The sequence below is a fragment of the Etheostoma spectabile genome, chromosome 12 (assembly GCF_008692095.1).
Source record: "Etheostoma spectabile isolate EspeVRDwgs_2016 chromosome 12, UIUC_Espe_1.0, whole genome shotgun sequence".
In the NCBI taxonomy this organism is placed as follows: domain Eukaryota; kingdom Metazoa; phylum Chordata; class Actinopteri; order Perciformes; family Percidae; genus Etheostoma; species Etheostoma spectabile.
In genome coordinates, this window is record NC_045744.1 from 20,024,337 (window position 1) to 20,049,532 (window position 25,196).

The 25,196-nt window shown below is 39.4% G+C and overlaps 1 protein-coding gene and 1 long non-coding RNA gene across 2 annotated transcripts in view; one reads left to right on the forward strand and one right to left on the reverse strand.

Annotated features, from left to right (window-relative positions):
• The window catches only part of LOC116699838 (astrotactin-1-like), a 372,650-nt gene that overhangs the window by 224,724 nt on the left and 122,730 nt on the right, over window positions 1-25,196 (reverse strand). Inside the window, 3 exon segments of the mRNA XM_032532626.1 lie at window positions 7,620-7,757; window positions 11,906-11,980; window positions 16,413-16,497. Coding sequence (XP_032388517.1) covers window positions 7,620-7,757; window positions 11,906-11,980; window positions 16,413-16,497 — 298 coding nt within the window.
• On the forward strand, window positions 1,833-22,124 carry LOC116699840 (uncharacterized). Its single transcript, XR_004334522.1, has 3 exons — window positions 1,833-2,101; window positions 14,465-14,470; window positions 22,114-22,124. It is a non-coding gene; the product is annotated as an uncharacterized LOC116699840 (long non-coding RNA).

Sequence of the window (25,196 nt, forward strand, 5' to 3'; positions counted from 1 at the left end):
ATTCCCCCAGTCTTTTGTTTTGTTGTTTTTTGGCCAGGGGTTTTTCCCTTTGGTTGGTTGGCCCTAAATTTGGTTTAGCTTTTTTCCATGTCCCCCGGTCCGCACCCCGTACGCTCAAGTGCCCGCTACGTCCGTACGCCCGTAACCCCTGCAGTGCCTGTACGCCCTTTAAATACAAAATACTATTTTGCATAGTTCCCCATCTTTTTTTATCTAAAATAAACCCAACGGCTCTTTAGAAACCCCTATAAAGCCTTTGTCTGCCAATGTTTCCCTTAAAAGAAAAGGGTTTTTCCCCACCCCGTTTTTCCCAATAGGAATTTTTCTCGCCATAAATTTTTCTCTGGGGGAATTTTGGAATTTTTGGGGGGGTTTAAAATATGTGTGGTCTGGGGCCTACCCATCTGAAAATGTCTTTAGTACTCTTGTTTGAATTTATACAAAAAATAAAATAAAAAATGAATTGAAGTATTGACAAAAATAATTACATTTCCCGGAGCACAATTGTACTTCAATACCACACATGGTGTCATTAAGTTATATCACCACCAAACAAGCTTTGATTCCGAGCGAAATTCAGTATTTAATTAGTAATGCCTCACTGTCAGCAATTTGCTTCCAATAAAAGTGATTAAGATATCACATTTCTGTAGATCATGTGTCTGTGGAAACAAAAAAGAGGAACTGTCAAATTGCTTCCTGAACATTCTGCTTTGAAAGACATCTGGTGACACCCTGCTCTCTTTTTTACTTAATGGAGAGATACCAATTTTCATGAATTACAAAAAGCTGCATGTTTAATTCATTCTGTGTAATCATCATGAGAAAAGCTATGACTTTTCACAGCACAATTGCTATGCAAAGTAAAACACACCATGAAATCATTGCTCTAACCTTGCTCCGAGCAGTCACTTTGTGTTGCTGTGATTTCTGTGTTTCCCATAAACCTTTTGCAAAGTTAATAAGCAGATCATTCGACAGCAGGACAACAGTATAAGCGTGTGTGGTGAAGATGAAGAACAAAGCAGAGTGGACCTTAGTTTTTTTCTGACAGAATCAAAAAATCACTGAGTGTGCTTCTCATTATAAACAAGAACTTGTGTAATAGCGTTGCTATGAACCTCGTTATCCTGACGACCTCTCAGGAACTCACTTTCGTTTTTTTCCCTCAACTCCCCGTACTCCCGTGCTTTCCCAATGAGAAAAGACAGCGAGTTTCCTTCCCTTTTACAGTCAACTTGATGTTATCTTACAAACCAATTTTTCTTTCATAATTGCCCATTGCTTTGTTGTCATTTATTCAGAGGGGACCTATTGAACAGAGCCTCGGCAGATGATGAAACTCACAGCAAGAGTGAATGCTAAATTATTCGGGAACTGCAAATTACAGTCAAGACACATCCAACAATTGTGTGCAACACAATATACCAATAAATATCACACAAAACAAAAAAGCCACATATAATGCCTCTTTGATGAAGCTACTACAACATTCATTAACTTTATAACCCAAAATCAAACCAATTTAGAGGTGGTGGACCGATTCATCATGCTGCCTATTTGCTGATTTTAGAGCCTTACCAAAATAACTTAGTTTTGTCTAAAAGGTGGTACTAAAGGAAAAATCATGGGGTCATCAAGACTGTTTATTCCAGGGCGCCTAGGTTGCTCACCTGGTTCAGCGTGCGCCCCATGTATGGCTTTGTCCTTACCGCAGCAGCCATACTTTCAATTCTGACCTGCTGTCCTTTGCTGCATGTTATTCTCCTCTCTGTCCCTTCAAGTCTTAAGCTGTCCTGCCAAATAAAGCTCTAAAAATACCTGAACAGGTGATTTTGCTTATTCTGGCTGATTAGACCTTGCTCTGGTTGAAGGTGGGCCGGAGCTTTGATGGGAATTTATTACGTCACAAATGTCATCTACCAATAAGAATGATGAAGCTATCATTGTCCTGCCCAAACAGGTGCAACAAGGCTGACAGGAGACTCAGGGAAATGTAAAGCAATCAGTCTAAACACACCCACACGGTCCTGGGAAGAGGTCCAATCCGCCAGAATAACTAAAAAACACCTGTGTGGGTGTCCAGGGCCTTTAAAAAATGGTTTATTCCTTTGGAATGATAAATGAAGGATAAACCCAGCTATAGTCAGTAGAGAGATAGTCTTGCATTGACAGACCTTCCTCCTCTGGCTAGTCCACACAGCATTCCGGGATGGGAGGAAAAACGTGCTTTGGTTTATTGGCATTTCTTTAAACCAATCACATTCACCATTGGCGGTGCTAAGCCCCTGGCAGAGCCCCGGTGCAGCTGCAAAATAGCCTCGGGAAGGAACTTGTTTTGGTGGAACATGTGTACGTTGAAAAGTTGTTTTGCAACAGAAAATTCTGACTGCACAGCTGTCTGGATTTACCCTGCAGAGATCTGAGGAGCAGTTAACACTAGTCCTCACTCCACCAGAGTTTAGAATTCCAACACAATGAAAGTGGACAGTAACGGACATCCGGCCAATCATACAGTCCATTTGCCACTTAAAAGTACCACCAAAGGTTTAAATGCCAAGTTATCCCCTACGATTTACTGTAATAACGGTTGGTTATTCAGCTCAGAGTGAGAAGTTGAAATTACCATTAAAAAAGAACTGAAAGAAACCCTGATTTTTATGTAAAGGTAATTCTCAAATGCTTGCTTTAGTGTGTGCGATATGTGCGTGTGTGTGTGTGTGTATATATTTACATACATATATACACACATACATACAGTACATATATTTTTTTGACTATCGAAAAACATGGACTAGGTTCTCCAGTCAGTGGCCAATGCCGCTGGGTCTGATCTGGAGTTTGTCCCCGGGTGTAAATGGCTGCCCACTGCTCCCTTGAGGGATGGGTCAAATACAGAGAATGAATTTCGCAACATGTATGTGACAGTAAAGTACCTTTACCTTTTTATAAATATGAATTAGCATTAATTTAATGCAGAAGCACATGTGGAAATGGAATATTGAGTTTTCAATTAGTGCAATTTGTCTCCCAACTTTAAATATAAGGAAAAGCAAAAATAATACATGTTTGTAACCTCGAAGATAGTCTTCTGTTTACAACTTCAAGGCGATGCTGCAGAAGCACATTAAGAAGACAAAAACCAAGGCTGGTGCTTCATTCAGTTGTAACTGACATGACGCCAGCTAATCAAGGGAAGAAAGATCAGGAATCATCGCTTTTAATCCATCTGCCAGGAAGCAAGACCGAGCGACAAATGATCATCAAACATGGGGCAACAAAGCTCAAATGCAGAGTAAATCAGCAGCTTCGAGATGTGTTAGCAGTGTTTCCTTGTGGCCCCTGGGGAAAGCTGAAAAGTGTTCATCAGATCCTTCATCAGAGGGAAATTAGTTATTTACTCAGCGTCTTGAAGAAAGCTGCCAAATGAAAATAAAATGGAAAAAAGAAGGGGGAATTGGAATGTGTAAACATAGAGTAGGGGGATAGAAATTTGGAAAACCATGCCCAAAACAGAATGAATTTACGGAAATATGATTCAGTAGTGCTGACGTACCACAGTATGTACTCAAAAAAATCATCGAGTGCAGTATTTGTCACATATTTAAGTTAAGAGGTGGGGATACAAAAATAATGTTTTCTATATTTTTCTGCTCAGTATTTCCATGCCTCTATGTATCAAAATTGATAGAATTTTGAATAAAATGTATTTTAAATAGTGCTGTCAAACGATTAAAATATTTAGTTGTGATCAATTGCCTTAATATCATAGTTACCTCGAAATTAATCACACGTTTTATCTATACTATCCCAATATTTATTTTTCATTTTAATGCTCTGATCAACATGGAAATGGGCTCGCTTTGTGCAAATGTTTTTTTATTGAAAAAATGTTCAATTTCACACGCAAGAGTCTCACTTGAAGCAGTCATTCACACTTAAATAATCAAATAATTTCTCACTCAATGTATCACTGTCCATCAATAAAAGAGTGAAAAAAATACTTTGACAAGGGGGCAGAGAATTTGAATCAGCTGTGTGCTTGCTCATCAAGTGGTATTTCAGACTGGACGTGCTGCGATGATAGCTCAGTTCACAACAACACACACAAATCACTTTGGTTTTGTTAATGGAACCATTTGGCAACTTTTAAAAGTAAACTTTCAATTCAGAATCTTATTGGCATCCATTTCGGCATCTCGCGCTCGCCATCCACTCAAAGCGTAACGTTACTACTCTCTGGCCGGCTCGCAAGCCCAAACAAGTGTGCGCACAATGCATGTTGTTTTGTTTCCGGTCTAGCTAGATCCGGTGTAGTGTTGTAGTTTTTCTAACGTTACTAGTTGTTGCAACAGCGTGTGAAAAAAACTACAAAGTTTGCTGGGCCAAAAAGAATGTTAATCTTGCAATTAAAAAATTGACGCCATTAAAATGGGTTTGGGTTAATGCCGTTACTACCGCGTTTAACTGACAGCACTACTTTTTAATGACCAAAATTGTTCTTTTATTTCCACATTTTTATATTAAGCCCCTTTATATTGTAGTCAGATTCATTTGTAAACCCTTTGTGCAATTAAAAAATGAGACAATTGTAAAATGTTAACATAAAAATAAACATACAGTATATTAGTCCAAGTTTTTGGAATTCGGTTGACCAAGAAAATCAAAGTGAGGAACATGAACCAAAGCTCAGCTTAAGGATGAGACTGACCTTGAACATCATTTGGGAAAGACAGCATTCTATATGATTAACTTGTCTTTTACAGATTTGTTTTCAGACGTGATGTTTTGAAAATAGTATATTAAATAGTACTGCATAAAATAGTTAATGCATATAGCATCAAAACACAAACAAAGAGCTGTTGCCAATGACGAGACAGTGATTAAATGTAGAAATATGCATGTCAAATATAAAAGAGAAACATATGTAATGTTCTAACGTAATGTAATGGTAGAAAACTGGTAAGCCAAATATGCACCCGGCACCACGAGGAAAGAAAAGGGGGCTTTTCCCCCTCAGTTGTATATTCTGTTAAAATGTACAAACACAACAACACAATTGCTTTTACAAGGTCTCCATGGCGTCTTTATCGCCAGGGGCTTTCAACTAACAATGTAATCCCATTTGGCCGATATTTGACACAAAGAGTGACCGCTCAAGCCGTCCTCTTACTTCATTCATATGTCCATGATTTTAACTCCCTTATAAAAGCCAGTGTGCTGAGCTCTGACCACCGCCGGTAGCCCAGTAATGCGATTTGTGTACATGTCTTTCGACAAGGCAGCTGCATTATAAGAAGCTAGAGCAAGCTAGATTTGGACATGAGTGATTGAGAATCGGATAGGGGAGAGATGCATGACGTCATTTTCACCTGAGGACTAGGAGTGCCCAGGTACCTCTATCATTACAGCGCGTGAGCCCTCAGAAGCTGACTGACATGCCCTTACAGTTACAGTTTAGTGATAGACATCCTAGTTAGACATAACTGTGTAACAAGTTTTACAACTTTGACTTTGACAAGTCAGAAGTATTTAGTAATAATAGACAAAAATGGACAACTTAACTGCTTCAAGAAATATTCGCGAGTACTGACCGTGTTGATGCAGCGGTTAATGCCATGTTAGTTTTAGCCTACTTTATGAAGAAAAAAAATCTACACTTCACAATTTTTACCTGACCCATTAGTCAATTTACCATGACGTCGGCCCTGGCGAATTGTATGTTTCTTCGAATTCTGTTCTTTGTTTTTGCTAGTTATGATGACCACAATTGTCACTGCTGACTCAAAATTTAAATATAATGAGATATAATGCATGTGTTACATCTGTAAATTGCACCTGTGAGAAACCCCACACACTCCTTTTGATAAAAGGGTTGAAAAGAAACATTTTATTTCATAGTATTCTTGTTGTACGGCTACTTCATATCTCAGTTATCTGAGGGCTTGAAATTAGTCACTGGCAAAAAACTCTTTGAGTTAATGAGAAAAATGATGGGGGATATTCATTTGAGCGAGACTAATTTTACCTGACATCATTTTCACAGGGCAAATAACCATCGGCAAATTAGGGCAGGATCTGACACGGTTGTGCACACTCACTTGTTGACAGGGCATGTTCCAGCATACACTGAAAGACAAATCCCACTACTAATTATATTAACGTACCTCCTCTCCCTACCTAATCCTGTTCTCGCAGACTTTATGCTACAGCATAATACTGTCACACCAGATGCAGTCACATTAACTCTGGTGGTGATTCATGATGCTGCTGACCACTAAGTAGGTTAACAGTATATAGGTCTGTCCTTCACAAAGGTATTAGTAGATAGTAGTACACCTAGTAGTCTATGTTGATGATATTTCATTTCCAGTAATGTTCAGGGGCTGCTGCTCAGAAATAGTAAGAAATAGAATGGAGTTGGGACACAACATAGTCAGATTCAGAGTCATGGTAGCAGACTATAGAGGTAGCAATTAGGAACATAAATGGTCTCAGTAGAATCCATTATCCATATTTTTATATTATTGTGTATCTGTGTCAGAATGTTGGCCTCGTGGTAACATTGTACATGAAAGGGGAGGGGGGGTTCCAAAACAAGAAAACCAAACTTTATCTAGAGAGGACATTTTTCTAAACATCCAATCTTTAGTTTTTGAAATTACCCGGTTACAGACCAAAGGAGGTGCAATACAAAAAGTTAGGGAGTGACAAAAATGACAATTGAAACAATAAAACCATTTTATCTCCCATTCATAACATGGCTGCCTTATTATGAAGATATCTTTCGTTCTGGACCAAACTTCTAGAGCGAGCAACATCCCCATCCTTAAGCCCGCCCCTTTGCTACCAAAGCAAAACGGCTAAATAATTCTTTTGTGTCACTGCTGTCAGCTGAGTCCAGTTTAATACTGCAGCATTGTTTTGGCTCACTTGCGGCTCTCTCTGCAGCCCAGACACAAACACAGTCATTGCACACTGAGCAGATTTTCTTCGGAGGAGTTATGAACCATTTAAACAATCGAAATCCTCTTCATAGCTTTGAACAACCAAGTAATTCTTCTTATTCTCCTATTTACTGTTATTTTTCTGCGTCTTCATAATTGATTTTGTGTTAGATGTTAGAGTTTTATTACCTTCTGAATCATGACCGCTAAAACCTCTGCATCAACCTCACAGGGCTGCTTAATACTCACTGCAATAATAGTAAAAATATATAAATAAACAAAAAAACAAAAAAAAGCTGATTAAGTGAGAATACAAATCAGTGAGACAGTAAGTGAGTAAACAGCTGCCTTCTGGGGGATGACGAATGCAAAAGATGGTCTTGAGAAATATTTATCATAAAGCCAATGTTTTGTTTTTTGTGTTGTGAGGATTCATCAGAAACAACACAATACAAAGAGGACAGAGACTGCTAGTGATATTTCAGTGTAGCAATGCAGAGAAACTTGCTTTAGTGCCGCTCAGTTTGATGCAGCGCTCTTAAAAATCCTGCCTTGCTTCAAAGCCTTATGGAACCTTTTATTTCTTTAGTAGGAGTGTCTATCAACATTTTATCAGAAACATCACCACAAGAAAGTAAGAGTGGTAAGTGGTGCCAGTAAATGTCATCTCACCGAATGTCCACCGCGTCCTCCGTAACTGTCATGTCCGTCTTGCACTTGGCTGATGGGTTGATGGCGAGCTCGGCAGGTGGGATGACAAAGCTTTTACTCAGCGGCAGCCACATCCCTTCCCCTAAGGTGTATGTGAATCTGCAGGACAAGAAGGGTGGAGTAGATGAGTGAGGTTACAGGTTTTTGGCTATTTAAAGGGTCATTTCATTATTATTTTTTCAACCTGGTCCCTATATTACTATGTTTTCTTTGTGTAAGTCATTGACAGGACCAACAATCTTTGAAATTGGTCCAGTGTTAAGTGTAAACGCTGTAACCAGCAGCCACAGCCCAGGCTGCATTGTAACCCCTGTCCACTAAACATGCTGTTTTTGCCACTGAAAGGCTCAAATTATTATTCCTTTCAAATATCAATGTTTTTGCTGCATCAGGGATTTAGAATAATGGCATCAAGTTGTTTAGAGGTTATTTGTATTACCTTTTGAGCAAAATGTATCCTTTTTGCCGAACTCTACCTTGAGGAGAAGGACACTGGGTGCGAATGGATGTGATACATAGCAAACTGGAAACCCTGACAAAAAAGGGCCAAAAGGAGTTTCCACTGAGACAGAACAGGGCCATAAATCTGTAAACAACAGATGTCTGGAACAAGAGCTTTTAAAACAATTCTTTATTTGTGAGTCAATGAATATCATCAATCTTTAAACACTCTGCAGATGAAATGTAGTACTCCCAACTTTAAGCTAAACAGTGCACGCTGATTAAGATCAAATGCATTATTAGCGCTGATGAATTATGTATGAATACGTGAAGCACAAAAGAGGGGAACTTGTTAATTAAATGGTTAACAACCATTTTTGTGCAGACTAAACACATTTCTTCATTCAGAAATTTTCAATTTGCATCTAATGAATTGCTAACTTAGCATAAGCAAAAGAAAGGGCAGTGGATTGTGGGGACTGCATGCATTACCAGTCACTTTAAGAACAGACTGATTAAACCATTGTGGAAATGGAACACTTAATTACATCCACCCAATTACTCCCTTTGTTTCAAAGTCAAGTTTTCTCTGGATCAAAGTGCTGCTGTTCTTCCATTTATTGTCAAACATTTTCGGTTCTAGGAAGTTATTATAAGACTATTAAAATGGTAATATTTCCGTGTTATTTTCCAGAAAGCTGTTATAACCAATCACATAAGTCATTTCACCATCTCTCATGGGGGTGTGTACAGCACGAGTACTAAAATTCTCTGCGATGCAGCATGACATATATGGGTGACCATAGGACAAATTAGCAGCCTCTTAACAAGTACTACTTTATAATGGACAACTAGGGACTGGTGTGCTGCTATATGACTTATTTGGTTCACCCTAAGAGAAACTGGAGGTGGAAAACACTAAAAGTTCCCGTGAGAAAATAGTTGTTGAGTGGAAAACATGTTTGCAGCCTCAGAGGAACTCCCCTCGGCTAATACTGTGCAATTGGCAAACGCTGTGTGTTTGAATGCTGACTCTTGACATTTATCTCCTCTGACACGGGAGAATTTTGCACGCATCCTTGAGTTTTCTTTGTTACATTTTATTCTCTATACCTCTGAGATTCCAATTGCCTCATTTGCTTCTGTGTTTAACGGTAATATCTGCTTTGGAAAAACATGATGATGAGTCCTTGGCTCTCCAAGCGTTCGCTAATATTCAAGGTCTTTTTCCGGCGCCTGAAGCCGACAGGGTTGCTTGGCGAAGTTCAAAGCTAGAGGCTAAGAGCTTTAAATTAGAATGGATGGCTGGAGCAGTCTGAGGACAAAGGCATTTTAAACTGCACGGCTGGACAGAGTGAGAAGTGAAAGACTTCTTTCAGAAAACCTAGCATGGTGGGCAATGTAGCAAAGCACTTCCTGGAGATATTAGCAAGATGCCAGCCTCCTCTGTCTGTTTCTACCGTAAAAAGACGATGCTTACAGCTGGAAGGCAGTAGCAAAAACAGTCTTCAGTTGTTTTTGCTGCTGAACTGTCATGGAAGGACTTGTAATGAAGGCAGAAGCACATCCTCTGTTAGATCTGTTCTTTCTCAAGCCAGGGAACAAGTGATTTTGGGAAGAAGAGCAGTAATAAACCTTGTTAGGAACTTCTGTCACAGAGAAGTACTCTGCTGTATGTTTCTTTGGGAAATGGCTCCCAATGGATGGCAAGCACTTCTGTTCTGGAACCTGCTGGGAAATCCCCTTATGGTTGAACAGTTTGATGAGGCTGTGATTATCCAAGAGGTTTCTACCTTTGACTGTAAAAATTAATGGACAGAGCATGTGTGATGTCACACATTGGTTTGTGGAGATCTTCTATGCATCTGTCACTGCCCAATGTAAGTCGAGTGCAGATTTGAGTTGTGTTTCCACTTCAAAGTTATCTATGACTGTTTGATTGCTAACGTTAGCTCAAAATGCCATTCAAGTGACAGCCTTTGTTGTGTTTTTAATTGCTAGCTTGTAGCTAAGCTAACAGCCATTTCAAAAATGTTTTAGCTATCTAAGATTGTTTGAATTTAGCTCAAAACACCATTCAACTGACAATTTTGTTGTTTGATTGTTAAATTGTAGCCATCAGTGAACAAACTTCTATTTTTTTTTCCTGTTATGACAATATATAGACAGAAATATCTCGTTGGGTAATTTTCGCAAAGTGACGTATGCGCGACTCAAATCTGCCCCTGACTTACATCGGGCAGTGACAGAGTTGTCAAGTTTGCCGTTACGGGCGCAGCCATCTTGGTTGCGGATGTGATCATTTTCGATGGGAGGAAGGAGTGATGAAGGAACGGAGGACCCATAGACTGTTGGGCGGTTTCTGACTGTGACGTTAGCTGACACACTGCGTACACTCTATGTTACAAACTTTTACTGCCTATCTGGATTCAACTGCTGTTGAAAGCTAGCCTACACAATTTGAGTTAGGTTTTAAATATATCTTTGTCCCATTGTTATATTACATATAAGACAGGCCGCTAACTGTCAATCAGATCATAGCCATGTCCTAAAACACCCCCTGCTTTATCGTTGATTTTAAAATCAACAAGACCATTATTCAAAAAATTATCATTCTGTGTTGCAGAAGACTTAAAACTAGCCATTGAGACCATATAATTGTTATGAAAATGTTTATTGAGGTAATAAATCAAGTAAGAAGTGGGTCACTTTCTCATTGACTTCTACAGAAACCAACCCTTTACAATAGCACGTGTTGCCCCCTGCTGGAATCCAGATAGAACGCAGGTTTAAGGCACTTCCGCAGCCAAACCGGATGCTTTGCCTTTTAATATGAACAGTCAATGGGAAGAACCAGTCATTATTTTCAGTAAGGACCAGTAATAAAGGTGCCCTGCCACACAAAACTGTTATTACTTGCATTTTTTAAATGTATGTTAGGTCCATATGTGTTTGAGTTATGACGTGAATGTGAAAATGAACTGCTACCTCCTCTGTCAGCTCTAGCCACTGAAAAGAAACATGAAGGGAAATCAGGCCAATTACAAAAGCTGGTCAGTCTGACGTCAAGTTGCCTGAGCTCATTACTATTCATGAGCTCGCCCTGATGCACTGGGTAAAGGTCTGAGTCTTCCTGCATGCTTTTATACCACGCTAGAAAGGCTTGAAACAAGGTAACCAAGGCATTTGTTCAACAAAAAATGTTACAGAGTCCATGGTACAACTTCAGACATTACCACAAAGTAATGAAATGCGAGTGGCAGGGCACCTTTAAAGAATGGTCTCAATGAAATGGTTACTATGGTGACATCATCACACAAATAAAATTGGGTTTTGAAAAAATAAATGGAATATAAATAGAATAAAAAAATTCTCAGCATACTGTGGAGGACAATATGTGTGCGAGACTGTTCATGTGATCACACTTTTACACGTTGTTATTGCCCCCTTATTAATGGCTCCCTTCCAAATGAATTCTTTTTTCCAATTAATTCCACAAACATGTTGCTCTAATATTAATCAGAAAACAATGATTATCTGACCTGAGAGGAAATGAAGTGCCTCAGCATTTCCTATTTGAGAATCTAATCTACATGACACCTTTGAAACTGACAGTTGCAGCTACAGAAGGCATTCTGCAGCCACAGCTCATGATCCTTCCTTAATCATGTGAGTGAGAGAGGAAATCAAAGCTTATGTACCAGAACTATTAAGTTATTTGACTGTAGATTCTTTTGAAGAGCATGCATTGTACAACACGGAGAATGTAGTCGGAAAAAATAAAGTTTTTGTGAAGTTTTCCTTACCTGAAAATGCGATCAGAGGGCTGTTCTCCCATCACAAGATCAAAACCGCGCTGAAATATGGTGTAAGGCCAGGGACTTGCATGGTAAAAAGAATAGATCAGAGGAAGAGACAAAAAGGAGGAGAGAGAATAAAACTGCATTAAAATCTGAGAGAAAAAAGTGTTAAATTTTTCAGTGTTCCGATCCCCTTTATCTAAACCCGCTAAAATCATAAGCTTTGTTTCAGTGTCTCACTTCAAGTCGTGCCCGCCTTCCAGAGGCCCACGAATCACAAGCAGCATTACAATGTGTGTTCTGTGTAAACATGCTGATTGAAAAGTGTGTTCTGCAGCAGCTGACATGCAATGTGACTTTGGCTTATATCTATCTACCAGGGGAGGGGATAAAGAGAGGATGACAGGATGAGACAGAATGGGAGAAAGAGACACAGAGAAGGGGCGAGAGACAGAGGGTGATGGAGAGAGAAGACGATGAAAAAAAACAGAGACAAAGAGAGAGAGAGGAGCAGTGAGAGAGCGATACTGATGCCAAGAGGCAGAAGTGAGAGAGAGAGAATGATGGAGATTAATGGGGAGTGGCAGCTCGGGGACTAAACAGTCTGCAAAGTGAGAGTGTAAGGAGGAGAAGTGACAGAGGCCCGATGTCATTCTGAGCAAACTCCTTACGATACTGTAAGCAAAAAGAACATCGAGGAAGAGGGGAGCTGCTTCCATGCCTCAGGCTGTGGTCATTAAACATTCAAGTCACCCCAGGGTGCCTACTCTGTCACACAGTGACAGGGACACAAGGAGAGCACCATGGGAAATGAGATACAGAGGCGCACAGTTGGGTGGGCTAACAGGATAATTCAGATTTTTTCAAACATTTAGACCAAAAAGATCCACATTTTGAACATGAACTGAGGGCTTCAGTCAAAATAGAGAAAATGGCATGCTCTGTCTGCTGGTGATGCCACAGACAAGAATTAGTACTCTTATCATAATTTACCCGTACCACTAATCTTTACTGCATGATTAAATGTTTTAAGGTGAAAGTAATCAAAGGATTTTGCAGCTATTCAGCTGGTCAGTTTTACTGATAATACAAGATGGGTTTTAAGCTATAGTGCGTAGTTTCTGTCGCCCCCATGAGGAATTCTAAGTAATGACATTAAAACTGTCAGTGCGTCCACATGATACAAGCCTTCCGTGATCGCGCACGGCCCTAAGTTTCTGCGTGTGAAAGATGCCGGACGTCACAATGTTCTGAACACAGCCATACTGAGAAATACAGGGAGTTGCTTAGCTCTGTATCTGACTCTTGTTTGTTTGTGAACTTTGGGTTTTAGGTTTTAATTGTAGAAATGATTTTCATTGGTCATTCAGTTGTTGTTTTCTTTTTTACCTTGTTTACTTTCGGTGGGTTTGGACTGTATTGTTAGAAATGTTTATCCTGTGAGGCACTTTGTGACGTCTGTAAAAGGTGCTATATAAAATAAACTTATTATAATCATCGTCATCATCATTATTATTATTATTATTATTATTATTATTATTATTATTATTATTATTATTATATCAACTCATTTGGCAATGGCTTGAAAGTAATTTAACGTAACATTATTTTATTTCAAAAAGTTTTGCACTAAAGCTTGAAAAAAATCAAATTGTTTGCAATCTTACCGGTTCATTTAAATTAAAGTATGGAACGTATAAACAATTTTAATGACATAAAATAAACCTATGGCAACTGGACTGTGCCATTGAAATAATTATACTATTATTGACAGTAATTAACTTTAATAAATTAATAAAATAATTGAGACATTGTAATGTAAATGATTCATTAATAATTCAGTTTTAAAATGAAACAACAAAACATATTGTAGCGTTTTAACTACTTCTTGGTATTACATTTACTGATCTTTCTGTCTGGCACAAGTCATCGCACAATTGTAATTCAATGTAAAGATGACTCGTGTGCCATCTAAAAATCGAATGAGGTCCAACCTACGGAGCAGCAACTGGATCTGATTGGCCAGCTGTAATATGTTGGTGGGAGTCATGTGTTGGTTCAGACTAATCAGAACCAACTGTATGTATATTCCTATTGTGGTGGTACACTCCGGATTACATAAATCAGTTGTTACCATATACTACATTTGAGATAATAGCTGCTCAGAATTAAAAAAAAAAAAACTATATTTAACAAGCGTACACTTGTCAACTATTTCTACTACCTTCTGCTTTATTTTATTGTTCTCTCTTCACAAACAGATGTCCACAGCTCATTTTCCTTGATACAGGGACAAAGAGACCAGATATGTTATCATATTACATTTTTATGTTTTCACAGTATGGTTTGAATCTGCTCAAAACTGGGAGTACAAGATTTATAACTAATAAAATTAGAGTAATTCCATCACAATTCCATATAAAATCCCATTGTGTGTGGGGTTACAAAGGGAACTGTCCTGTCAATACTGTCTTTTTTATGTAAGCAGTACTTTCTAGAACAGTAGCACCCCTACATCTACACTCTGAGTGGGAGTGGTCACCCAGTAGTAGGCTGTGGTGTCAGCCAAATGTCAAGGACTTTTTAACAAGCAGATGTGAACCCAATTAAGTGTTTCTATGTCTTCCAGGGACGGGGTCTGAAACAGCATTTTTCAATGCCAAAAAGATATCAACTCATCACTCGAAATCGTTATAGTATTATAGAAGAAGTGACCTTGCACCCAGAGAGATGAGGGGACCAAAAAGCATGATAGAGCATCTACCTACAAGTGATTTATTGGTAGTGCTAACAAGTACACAACTGCCTTTTTAGGCCTGCGACTTAAATAGTTTTTGATTTAGAGGCACTCCACCAATTTCAGACAAAAAAGATGGAATTACTCTTCATATACTCTATGTCCTCAACAGTCCACTTCCGGGATTGCGCTGGTACCACAGGAAATTTTTGTTAGACTCTGTGCTGTGGTGGGTGCCATACATTTGTTAACGTTAGCGGACTCACTTTCTATGCAAAAACATTAGCTAGTGTTGTACACTGTTGGCGCTGTAGGGGAGCTGAAACGAGGCAAGGCACTCAAAGGAGCGCATAAACTACACATACCTTCATTTTCCCTGCAAAACTGTACAGAGTCCTTTACATAGAAATTAGGTCTGTGCAATTAATTGAATTTTGATTTCGATTTTGATTTTGTCCCCAAACGATCACCAAAATAATATAATCGAGAAAAAACGATTATTTGGCCATGTTCTGTTTTTTGTCTTCTGTGCTGAATGACACGCACATGTGCACATCCGCTCTTCCCAATAAAATCTCTCAGCAGTCAGGGGGACAAGTCACATGCATCATGTAAAATGAGTCAACGTGAGTCACGTAACGTTGTTCTAAGGTACATCTATGTGCTGGATTTTTCCTTAGGTAGTTAGTAAATGAGCCCACTGAGGGCAACATTATTGTTCATATTTTGGCCCAATGTTTTTTAATGACAGTAGGCTAGTAGTGGTCACTGTGAGTGAAAATGTGACTTGTGATACAATATTGTGTTATGTATGTGAAGTTGTTCATTAACTATATAAAGTTAAGTGTGATATCTGTAAAAGCTGAACCGACTCACAGTAGTAAAACAGATTTTATTCTGAGCCAAAGACTCTTTCTGTGAGATAAATGACACTAAAAGATTATACCCTGGACACTATCCATTATATCCAAAGGTTAATGAGTAATTGTGTTAAATAATCGTGATTTCAATATTGACCAAAATATTCGTAATTATTATTTTTTTCATTTCATAATTGAGCAGCCCTAATAGAAATCAACCCACAGACTGTTATAGGAAACCAATAAAGTCAGGGAAGGTCTCAGATTTTAAAAGGGTAACTACCGGTAACGACTAATTTATCAGACACATCTACTCGCAGCACCTAAGAAGCCCCGTGGTAGGAGCAGAGAGTAACAACGGTGCTTTACAGGTGTTGGGCTAATCACGCCGCCCAAGTAGCAGTGCTTAGCCTTCTGTGGAGAATAGTTCCAAGTATGTATATGGTTAGAAGATGGCTGTGCCACATGTGACCTTGTTATTTGTACACTATGACTATACAAATCACAACTTGTAAATAGGAAAATGTTGGCGTTAGTTTATCACTTTTGCGATCAGTAGGCCTTTGGGAGCAGTAGGCTAGTTGGAGCTGGTTACCTCAAGGATCTGTGCTAAGCTAGGCTAGCGGTGGGTGTGACAGACAGAGTTACGACACGCATGAATATGAAAAGGGTATGTATGGACTTATCAAACTCTGGGGGGATACGGTGAATAAGCTAAAGTCTTAATAAGTTGGTATGTTCCTTTAAGCAGTTATTTTGCTAAGCACTACCTAAAGTAGATAACTGCGTTTTATGTCTACAACTAAAAAGTTGTGTATAAATCTGGGTAGTTAAGATGCTCCTATACTTTTGTCTATCTCAAAGCTTTTCCTCTGCATGATAATGAACAATCATAAACCATCCTATCATGACTTACCCCTGATTGGGCCCCCACTCACTGCGGATGCAGAGGTGCTTGTGGACCGGGTCTTTCATGTAGCCGTCGAGGCAAAGGCATTCTCCTGCAAACAGGAAGGCAGTGATATTCAATCATGTGATCATTTTATGTATTGGAAAGTTTGCTCCTCTTTTTTAAATTTTACTCCATGGGATTTATCCCAAAGATTTTCCTCTTCAGGCAGTCAGGGCACTCTTAATCATCTGTTATTTTTAATAATGGAGCCATGTTTTTTTCAGCTATTTGAGCCACAAAGGTCTCAACAAAAGCTCACATAGTTTTCCAGCAGGGTGCTTTAAAAGGAGGTGTTCTAAAAATGTAAATGACTGGACAATGGCAACTAAAGAAAGCACTATCCATCATGTCAATGAATGGTTTCCTGACAGGTTTGACAAGGACACTGTTTGAATCAGTGGCTCACTGCTACACTGTTATGACATGGACACCTTACTGTATGACAACATACAGTACATTTTATGGTCCTCATTCTGCATAAAATGTCTGACACTTAAGCACATTTAGCAAGAAAAAAAACTTTGAGAGTGGGAGTAGCTAAGCCAGGAAACAGTTGTTGACTACCTTCAACGTCCAGCACAGAACTTGGCAAAGCCCCCTGATGTTGTTTATTGTCCCTGTATTGAGACACTGCATCTCAATGAGATTAGCAGTATAAATAAAGGTTAAATTAAAATTTAAAAAAAATGGCCGGGTTGAGCAGAGGGTAGAGCAGGCGCACATATACTTTGAGGTTTATGCTATGACCCAGAGGTTCAGGGTTTGAATCTGATCTGTGATGATTTCCTGCATGTCTTCCCCCACTCTCTCTCACCTAGCTATCCTATCAATGAAGGCGGAAAAGACCAAAACATTTTAAACTAGAACTGCAAGCAGTTATGACCGGGGTCCAAGCCTCATCGCGCCAGTCATCCCGACGCGAGTCGACATCGGGGAACTGGTGAAGCGCTCGAAAAAGCGGAACCCAAACGTAACGTGGGGTGGCACATCTCAGGAAATATTGATAGGTCTGAGCTACACAGTCCAAAGTACATTACCATTGCAAATATCCCATTAAAGGTGCTCAAAGCAATGTCTTGCGTTTTTTAGGCTACAACATGCTTTGTCACATACAGCAAACATCTCACCATCTGCTAGTTGCCTGAAAAAAACTCTAAAAGAAACGCAATCCTTGTAGACTGCCCAGGCTCCACAAACAACAAAAATGAACCGCACCACTAAATATAATCACCATTTTGTCAGGTTGGTTGTGAGATGCTATGTGCCAAGTTTCGTGCAGATCCTTGCTATTGTAGCACTTTGAGATTCCATTTGAAATGTAAAGGGAATTATAAATAAAATGTATTATTATAGCACGGTCTAAGAGGAGTTTGAAAAGTTGATTTTCAATAAATCGCAATTTTTCACGCATAAAAGTCTAGGCGGATATGGGCGTGGCCTATATCACAAGATTCAGTTGGATCTTGGAATTTAAAGGTCCGATGTACAGTTTGGGTGTTATAGGGCCAAATGTGTTTTTCTGCTATAGCGCCACCTAGTGGTGGAAGTGAATAATTTGTTGAGCCTGAGGTCTTTGCGGAGTTTTAGTCCAGTCCTGAAAATTGGACACCGCCACCTTGTACGGTTTAGGCTGCAGCGTGAGTTTTACGCAGAGAAGAATAATAATGGAGGAAAATCCTTAGAAAAACAATAGGGTTCCACAGCCCTGCTGTGTGAATGGTGTAGCCTTGCTACAACGGTTCCTAGCCCCTCGGTCTTGGACCCCTAGTTAAAAACAGTTCCAATGTTTTGTTCTTTAGTATTTCTGGAATGTATGAATCATTTTGTTTTACAAGCAAATATCCACATAATTACACTGATGCATGAAAAAATTGCCTGACTAATAAGGATGTTCTCATGAAGAAAGACAATAAATGTATTAACTTTATGGACCTTCCCCAAGCACTTGAGTTGCCCAGAAATCATTCCAAAGCAAACCAAGCAGAAGGAAAGGCAAAAATTACCATTCATATAAAAAAACGTAAGAGAGACTGGGCTTTCTGGCAGGTTGGTAATCAATTTGTCTTAGCTGTCACACAGAGCTGCAGCTTGTTTTCTTATTGGTTGTAGCCAAATGGCATATCCTGAACTCAACAACATTTTGCATCTAAAAACAGCTTATTATCTTGGAGTGAATACCGGCACTCTCACTTCGAAAAAAGTGGCTGTTCTTCATTCCTAACTGGTACGTGAAGCTGATATTGGGATATTTGTTTCAGCTCCATTAATGCTACCATCATGGTTTTGTATTGCAATATATTGTTCTACCTGTCACATTTCATCAAACACAAATATTACATCTCAAACCACGTGGTCACTTCGTAATGTGTTGCCCCGTCTAACTTGCTGCATCTCTAGCCTACATTTCGTGAAGCGCAGTAGATACACAAACACAACTTTGGCTTTGCTGGTTTCCTTGCTGGAGCTTAATTGCACAAAGTAAACTACTGCAAGATCCTAAAAGTAAAGAGTGAAATAAACTATGAATCCTTACTTAAAATGTCTAAATTTAATAGACTCAGTTTTTCACAGTTATCTGACTGGTGCTTTGACTGAATGACATCCCTACCTAAAATGGGAAGTGATTAGATCAGTGATTAGTGATTCTATTGAATAGATACTTGGCACTGTCATTATTTACTAAAGCAGAGCTTGTCTGGGTCTGCAATTTCCCAAAATCCACTTAGCATTCTGGCCTAAGGCAACATTTTGGGGCTATTGCTACTAGGATCACATGCTACCCTGCTCAACTGGAACTGCTTACAAATGGAGGCACTGTGGTCATCTAAAACTGAACCCCAGGGTCAGGACCCCCAATGGGATTTGTTTGACATACAATAAATGTTTTTTAAGATTGATCTACTGATATCTGTTTGATCAATCAAAAATAAACTAATACTGAGCTTCAATATCCAATAGCTGACCAATGGCACAAACAAAAGTGGAGGGGTGGAGGGATGTGCATACGGTACATGCTCTGATTTAGCGTTCTCCTGATGAGTGAAGCCAAGAACAGTGAAGCATCGGCTTTTTGTTCTGCTGTCAGCTCCCAGGAGAAATGTCGGCCTTGACTTTGCTCAGCATGAGTGATGGGGCCTCACCTTTGGTTTAGAGGGTTACCCATGGGTAACATGTACAACATGCTCTGCTCATGCTCAATAGGAGGCAAGTGAAGGGCACAGGCCCGTGGCTTATACACCACTGTTAATGGAAAAGGTCAACTGTCAGTACCTGCCAGGCTAAAGGAAATCAGAGTCACTGATTTTCCTGCAGATGTTACTTGAATAAAAAAAGAAATGACTAAGGCAGTTTGTGAATTTTGGGGGCTGTTTGAATTTGATAGCAGTTCTATTCCAGATATTCCACGTGTGCTCTTAAGTGGAGGCCCTGTCAGTTCAAAGACTAGCTTAAGTCAAACTCTTGTAGTGGCTGATATGTCAAGTTATATGTCAATGTGGGTCAATGTAGAATCAGATATTTACATCTATCACAGACTTTGTGTTCTCTTTTAATTAAGTTTGGCCAACACTGGGATCTGTCTAAAACCTGTGATTGCCCGACTTCATGTTTTTTGCCCTGTCATACTTTTGAGTAATGATGCTGCATGTTGAAATCTCGCCAATTAACATGGTGAGCACAATGTATTTTATAACGTATTGGTTTATATAAACTCTCAACAATCAGCAGAGTAAATATTTAATTTACATTCCAAAACTGTAATTAATTCATATTTAAGTTTCTTCTTAGTAATGAGGTCAAGTTCAAAGGGCTCATTATTTAATCAAAGGCTCTGCCCTTTCAACCTTATGCAATTATGCATGCAAAATACATAATGTTTTTCCTGAAACGCCACCTGAATGGTGTGCCGTAGGAACCGAAAACAGCATCCTTACAGCTCTGAACATACAGTGATTGCTACTTTGCTGCTTCGTTAAATGTGCAGTAAAAAGAGCAGAGATGTTTGATACTAGAAAGCTAATAGTATGTGTTGAATGACAGTCTAAATTGTGTCCAGGAATAAAAAAAGTATTGCTGGAGCAGCAATGAAATGACAGGAGCTGTAGCATTTCATTTAGATATGCTGCATAGCTGCTGAACAATGCTAAACGCCTCATCTTGCTTTAATTGCCGTTTCCTCGCACTCTAAGGTCACGGCACTCAGCTCAAACTTGTGTTACAATTGCAAGGTGTTACATACCCTAATTGCTAAATATGCAGGCGCTGAGCCAGTTTCTAAGCTTCACGCTTTATTTTCATCACGTCCCACCCAGCTATTTGTCACCTTTAAAGCACACAGAACAGAAGTGTAGTTAGGGCGACCAGACTGAGCAAGATGTCCAGATTGTCCTTAAAAAGCCTTGATCTGTTCTGTGGGCAGCAGTAGCTGCACTGGAAGTAGGTTTCTCTTCATGCATTGTTGATGATTCCGCTCATAAGGCAGATTTCCACACACCAATCCATTACACAGTCAAATTAATGAAGCCAGTATGTTATGATGTGGGGACATGCGTCTCCAGAGGCACAACGTGTCACTTTGTGTGACATATAGTCCCTTAAACATTCTAGAAATGGGAAGGTGGTGGTGAAACCAGCCCGTAAACATGGAAGAACCATGCTCTTTTTTAAAGATATTTCTCGGGGCTTTTCCCTTTTTTTGAAAGTGGAAAGATATGAATGGGGGAGAGGGATAGGGGATGACAAGCAGCAAAGGGACGCAGGTTGGATTCAAACCCAACGTTGCCGCAGGACTCAGCCAACATGGGGCTAGCACTCTTACTGGGTGAGTTAGAGGCCACCCTGAAGGACCATGCATTAAAACTTCCCCCGTCTTGTTTAATGTCTTGCAGGAGCAGCACAAATATTGTTGCAGCATATTTCGGTTTTCATCAGTATCTCCTCCAGCAGAAATGAGGATTGGATTTAGGATATCTAAATATAGGCATATATAGCACCTTTGCAATTTACCTGCAGCCCACACACACTTTCACTGTCACAATGACCCACACACACACACACACACACACACACACACACACACCACACACACACACACACACACACACACACACACACACACACACACATGCAGAATGGTTTCATTACCGGTGCGTCATGTGAAGAAAAAAACAAACAAAAAAACGACTTGCAACCAGTCCTGCTGGTCCATACATCCTATTATAGAGTGGGCATATTTGGATTTGGGTGTGTGGGTGAGTCTCAGAAATTATTTCAAGAAAGGTAAGCATGAGACACACTGGCCCAGCTTTTAAATTATTTTAAAAGGTCTCAGAACTATGTATTGCACAAGGGGAGAGATAGGCTGCTGAATGATGGATGCAAAACAAGGATGACACTCCCTCCACTTAAAATGTGAGATGTCTTCCTGCACTAAGACTCTGAGTGACACACCGACAGATAAAAGAAACTAATGACTCATTCTGGCCACCATTTTGTTGTGTCCTTTAGGCATGTGTGCAAACAAATATGAATAGATCATTCTGATATGAACAGATATAAGCAACTCATATATTTAAGACCTAAAATTTATTTAAAAACCATAGTGAAAAGACCCTTCAGGCAGATTATTTATTTATTTATTTTTTTAATTAATTTTTTATTTGGAAAGGCAAATTACAATTATTTTGTACAATCCAGCTTCCACCACATTGGAAGTATGAGAATGAAAAACATAAGCCCAACCAGGTTTTTTTTTTTTTTTTTATAATAACAGAACATCCATAACAGAAGAGTGAGTGGGGGGGATGAAGGGTCTGGTCTGAGTTTTCTTATGTTAGGGGAAAAACCCAATCAAGAGCGTAAGTTTGCCATAATCCTGAGCCAAAGTACAATACACAGAAACAGTACTTGCAAGTAGTAGACATATTTAGTCCACAGGAATTACTGATTTTATATAGTTTGTCATTTAGACCAGATCCTGAAGAATAATTCCCTTCGGTCTCGGACAGAAAAGATATCTTCTCCAGAATGTAAATGTCCTGTACAATCTTGAACCATTCCTCAACAGTAGGAGCTTCAGGCTTCAACCATTTTCTAGTGATTGCCTTTTTGCTTGCTGCCAGGAGCACCAACAACAGTTTTTTTATCTTCCAGAGTCCAGTTATCAAGTGAAATGTTTCCTAAGTATAGGGATTCACATTTACATGGGATCCTTTCAGTAAAGATGTTATTCAGGTGGGAACACATTTGTTCCCAAAACCTTTAATAACCGGACAATCCCAGAAGATGTGATGATGATTTGCCCCGTTTGTTCCACAGAGTCTCCAACATGTGTCTCCGCTGCCCTGATGTTTTTTCTGAACTGGAGTTACAAAAAACGAACAGTGTTTTTCCAACAGAACAGCCTCCATGTGTTTGGAGCTCGAGGTCATCCAGTGTAATTTGTTAATCTGTTCCCAGACTTCAGTTGAGATTGATAAATTTCCTTCTTTTTCCCATTTGCTTCTTATGCATTTTGTGTCACCTTGTTTAGACGATAGGATACCATTGTACAGTATGGAAACAAGTTTCGTGCATGAACTGACTTCAACAAGGATAGAAGCACATTAAAAAGTCCTGGTTTGGCTGTTTCCCAATTGTCACCTATATTTTGATTGAAATAGGTCCTAACCTGTAGATATCTAAAGAAGTCGTCCTTCTCCAACCTTTTAGATCTCTGAAGTTCCTCAAAACTCAGAAACACGCCCTGGGTGAAGCTATAGTAGGTGGTTAATCCTTTTTGGATCCAACCTCTAAATCTCCCATCAATCTTGTTTGGTTTAAACGCTGAATCAAATGCACACCATCTGAGTATTTTTATCTGGTTACCCAATTTACAAATTTTAATGACCTTACTCCAAGAATCCAGCATAGTGTGTAATATTGACCCATGTGGTATATTCAGCCCTTCTTGTAAATTTTTGTCCATTAATACTGATATTAAAGGTTTTCCTTCCACTGTTGTTCCTTCCAAATCTTTCCACCTTGCGTCGTAAGATGGAGAGCATAAACAGAGCACAGGTCTTAATTGAGCTGCAAGGCAATAAACCTGTAGATTAGGAAGACCCAAACCACCTTTTTCTTTCTTTAACTGCAGTGTACTATACCTCACCCTTGCCTTTTTTTCCCTGCCAAATATACTGAGATATTAATCTTTCCCACTCTATGAAATGTCTTTCTGATATCAGGATAGGTAGACATTGAAATAGATATAGGAAGCGCGGGAGAAGGTTCATTCTGACCGTCTCCACTCTGGAGTATAAATTTGAGAAAGGGATCAGATTCCATCTCTGTATGTCTGATTTCAGATTTGAGGTTAGGGACCCATAGTTGACTTCAAAAGTCTTAGTGAAATCTTTGGGCAATGTGACCCCTAAATATTTTATGGATTCTGCTTCCCAGTTCCAATTGTACAGGCTCCTAACATTGTTCTGTGGATTATAATTTATTGTTAAAACCTGAGTCTTGGTAACGTTTATTTTGTAACCCGAGAGTGAACCATATTCCTCGATCGCCCCCATAAGTACAGGTAGAGATCGAGCTGGGTTTGTTATGGTTAACAATAAATCGTCTGCGAACAATGACAACTTTTGTTCCCCGGATGCCATGTGAACTCCAGCTATGTCCGACCTCTGTCTTATCCACTGACTTAGCGGCTCTATGAAAAGGGCAAAGAGGAGCGGTGAAACACAGCAGCCCTGCCTCGTACCCCTTTCTAAAGTAAAAGGGTCAGATAGGTCTCCGTTAATTTTTATCCTAGCAGATGGTTTATTGTATAAAGCAGCAATTACATCTATTACGGTCTGGTGGAACCCAAACCTGGACATAACTTTGTAGAGAAAGGACCATCTGACCGAGTCAAAGGCCTTCTCCGCATCCAGACTCAGTACAAGAGTCTCTATTTTTTGTTGAGCTACATGATTTAAAATATGCAAAGTTTTTCTGATGTTATCCTGCGTCTGTCTCTGTCTGATGAAGCCTGTTTGGTCCTTATGGATTATCACTGGCATGATGTTTTCCAATCTCTGCGCGATTATGGCAGTAAATAATTTATAATCAATATTTAGCACACTTATCGGGCGGTAGTTTCCGCATTCCAACTTATCCTTTCCGTCCTTAGGGATTAGCGAAATAGTTGCGTCTCTCCATGAGGGAGGGATTATTTTCTTTTCCAGTACATTGTTGAAAACTCTTACTAAAACAGGGACTAACTGATCTTGCATATCTCTGTACCACTCGGCAGCAAACCCATCCATTCCTGGAGATTTCCCTCCTTTCAACTTTCTAATCACCGACCTTAATTCTGCTTCAGTTATCTCCGATATTAGTTGTTCATTTTGCTCACCTGTAATGTTGGGCAGATAGAGTTGGGAAAGGAAAGTGTCTATTTGCTGTTCATTATTCAATTTGGGCTGGGAGTATAGAGTTTGGAAAAAATCTCCAAAGCTTTTCTGAATCTTTTCTAGGTTTGTTTCAGGCAGATTATTTTTAAGCAAAAACATGTTTGTCAATACTTACTTCAGGCTCATCTGATGAGAACAAAATAAAGGGGATTTTGATAAAATAACTAGTTAAAAGTTTTGTTGTTTCTTTTTTCTTTCATAGGGGTATTTTTGTATGTTAGAACCCTGTTTTTGCTGGTGAGGCAGAAGGCTACTGTCAACGCCTCTACAGGGACAGCGAACATGTCATGTTTAGCGTCCTAAATTAAAT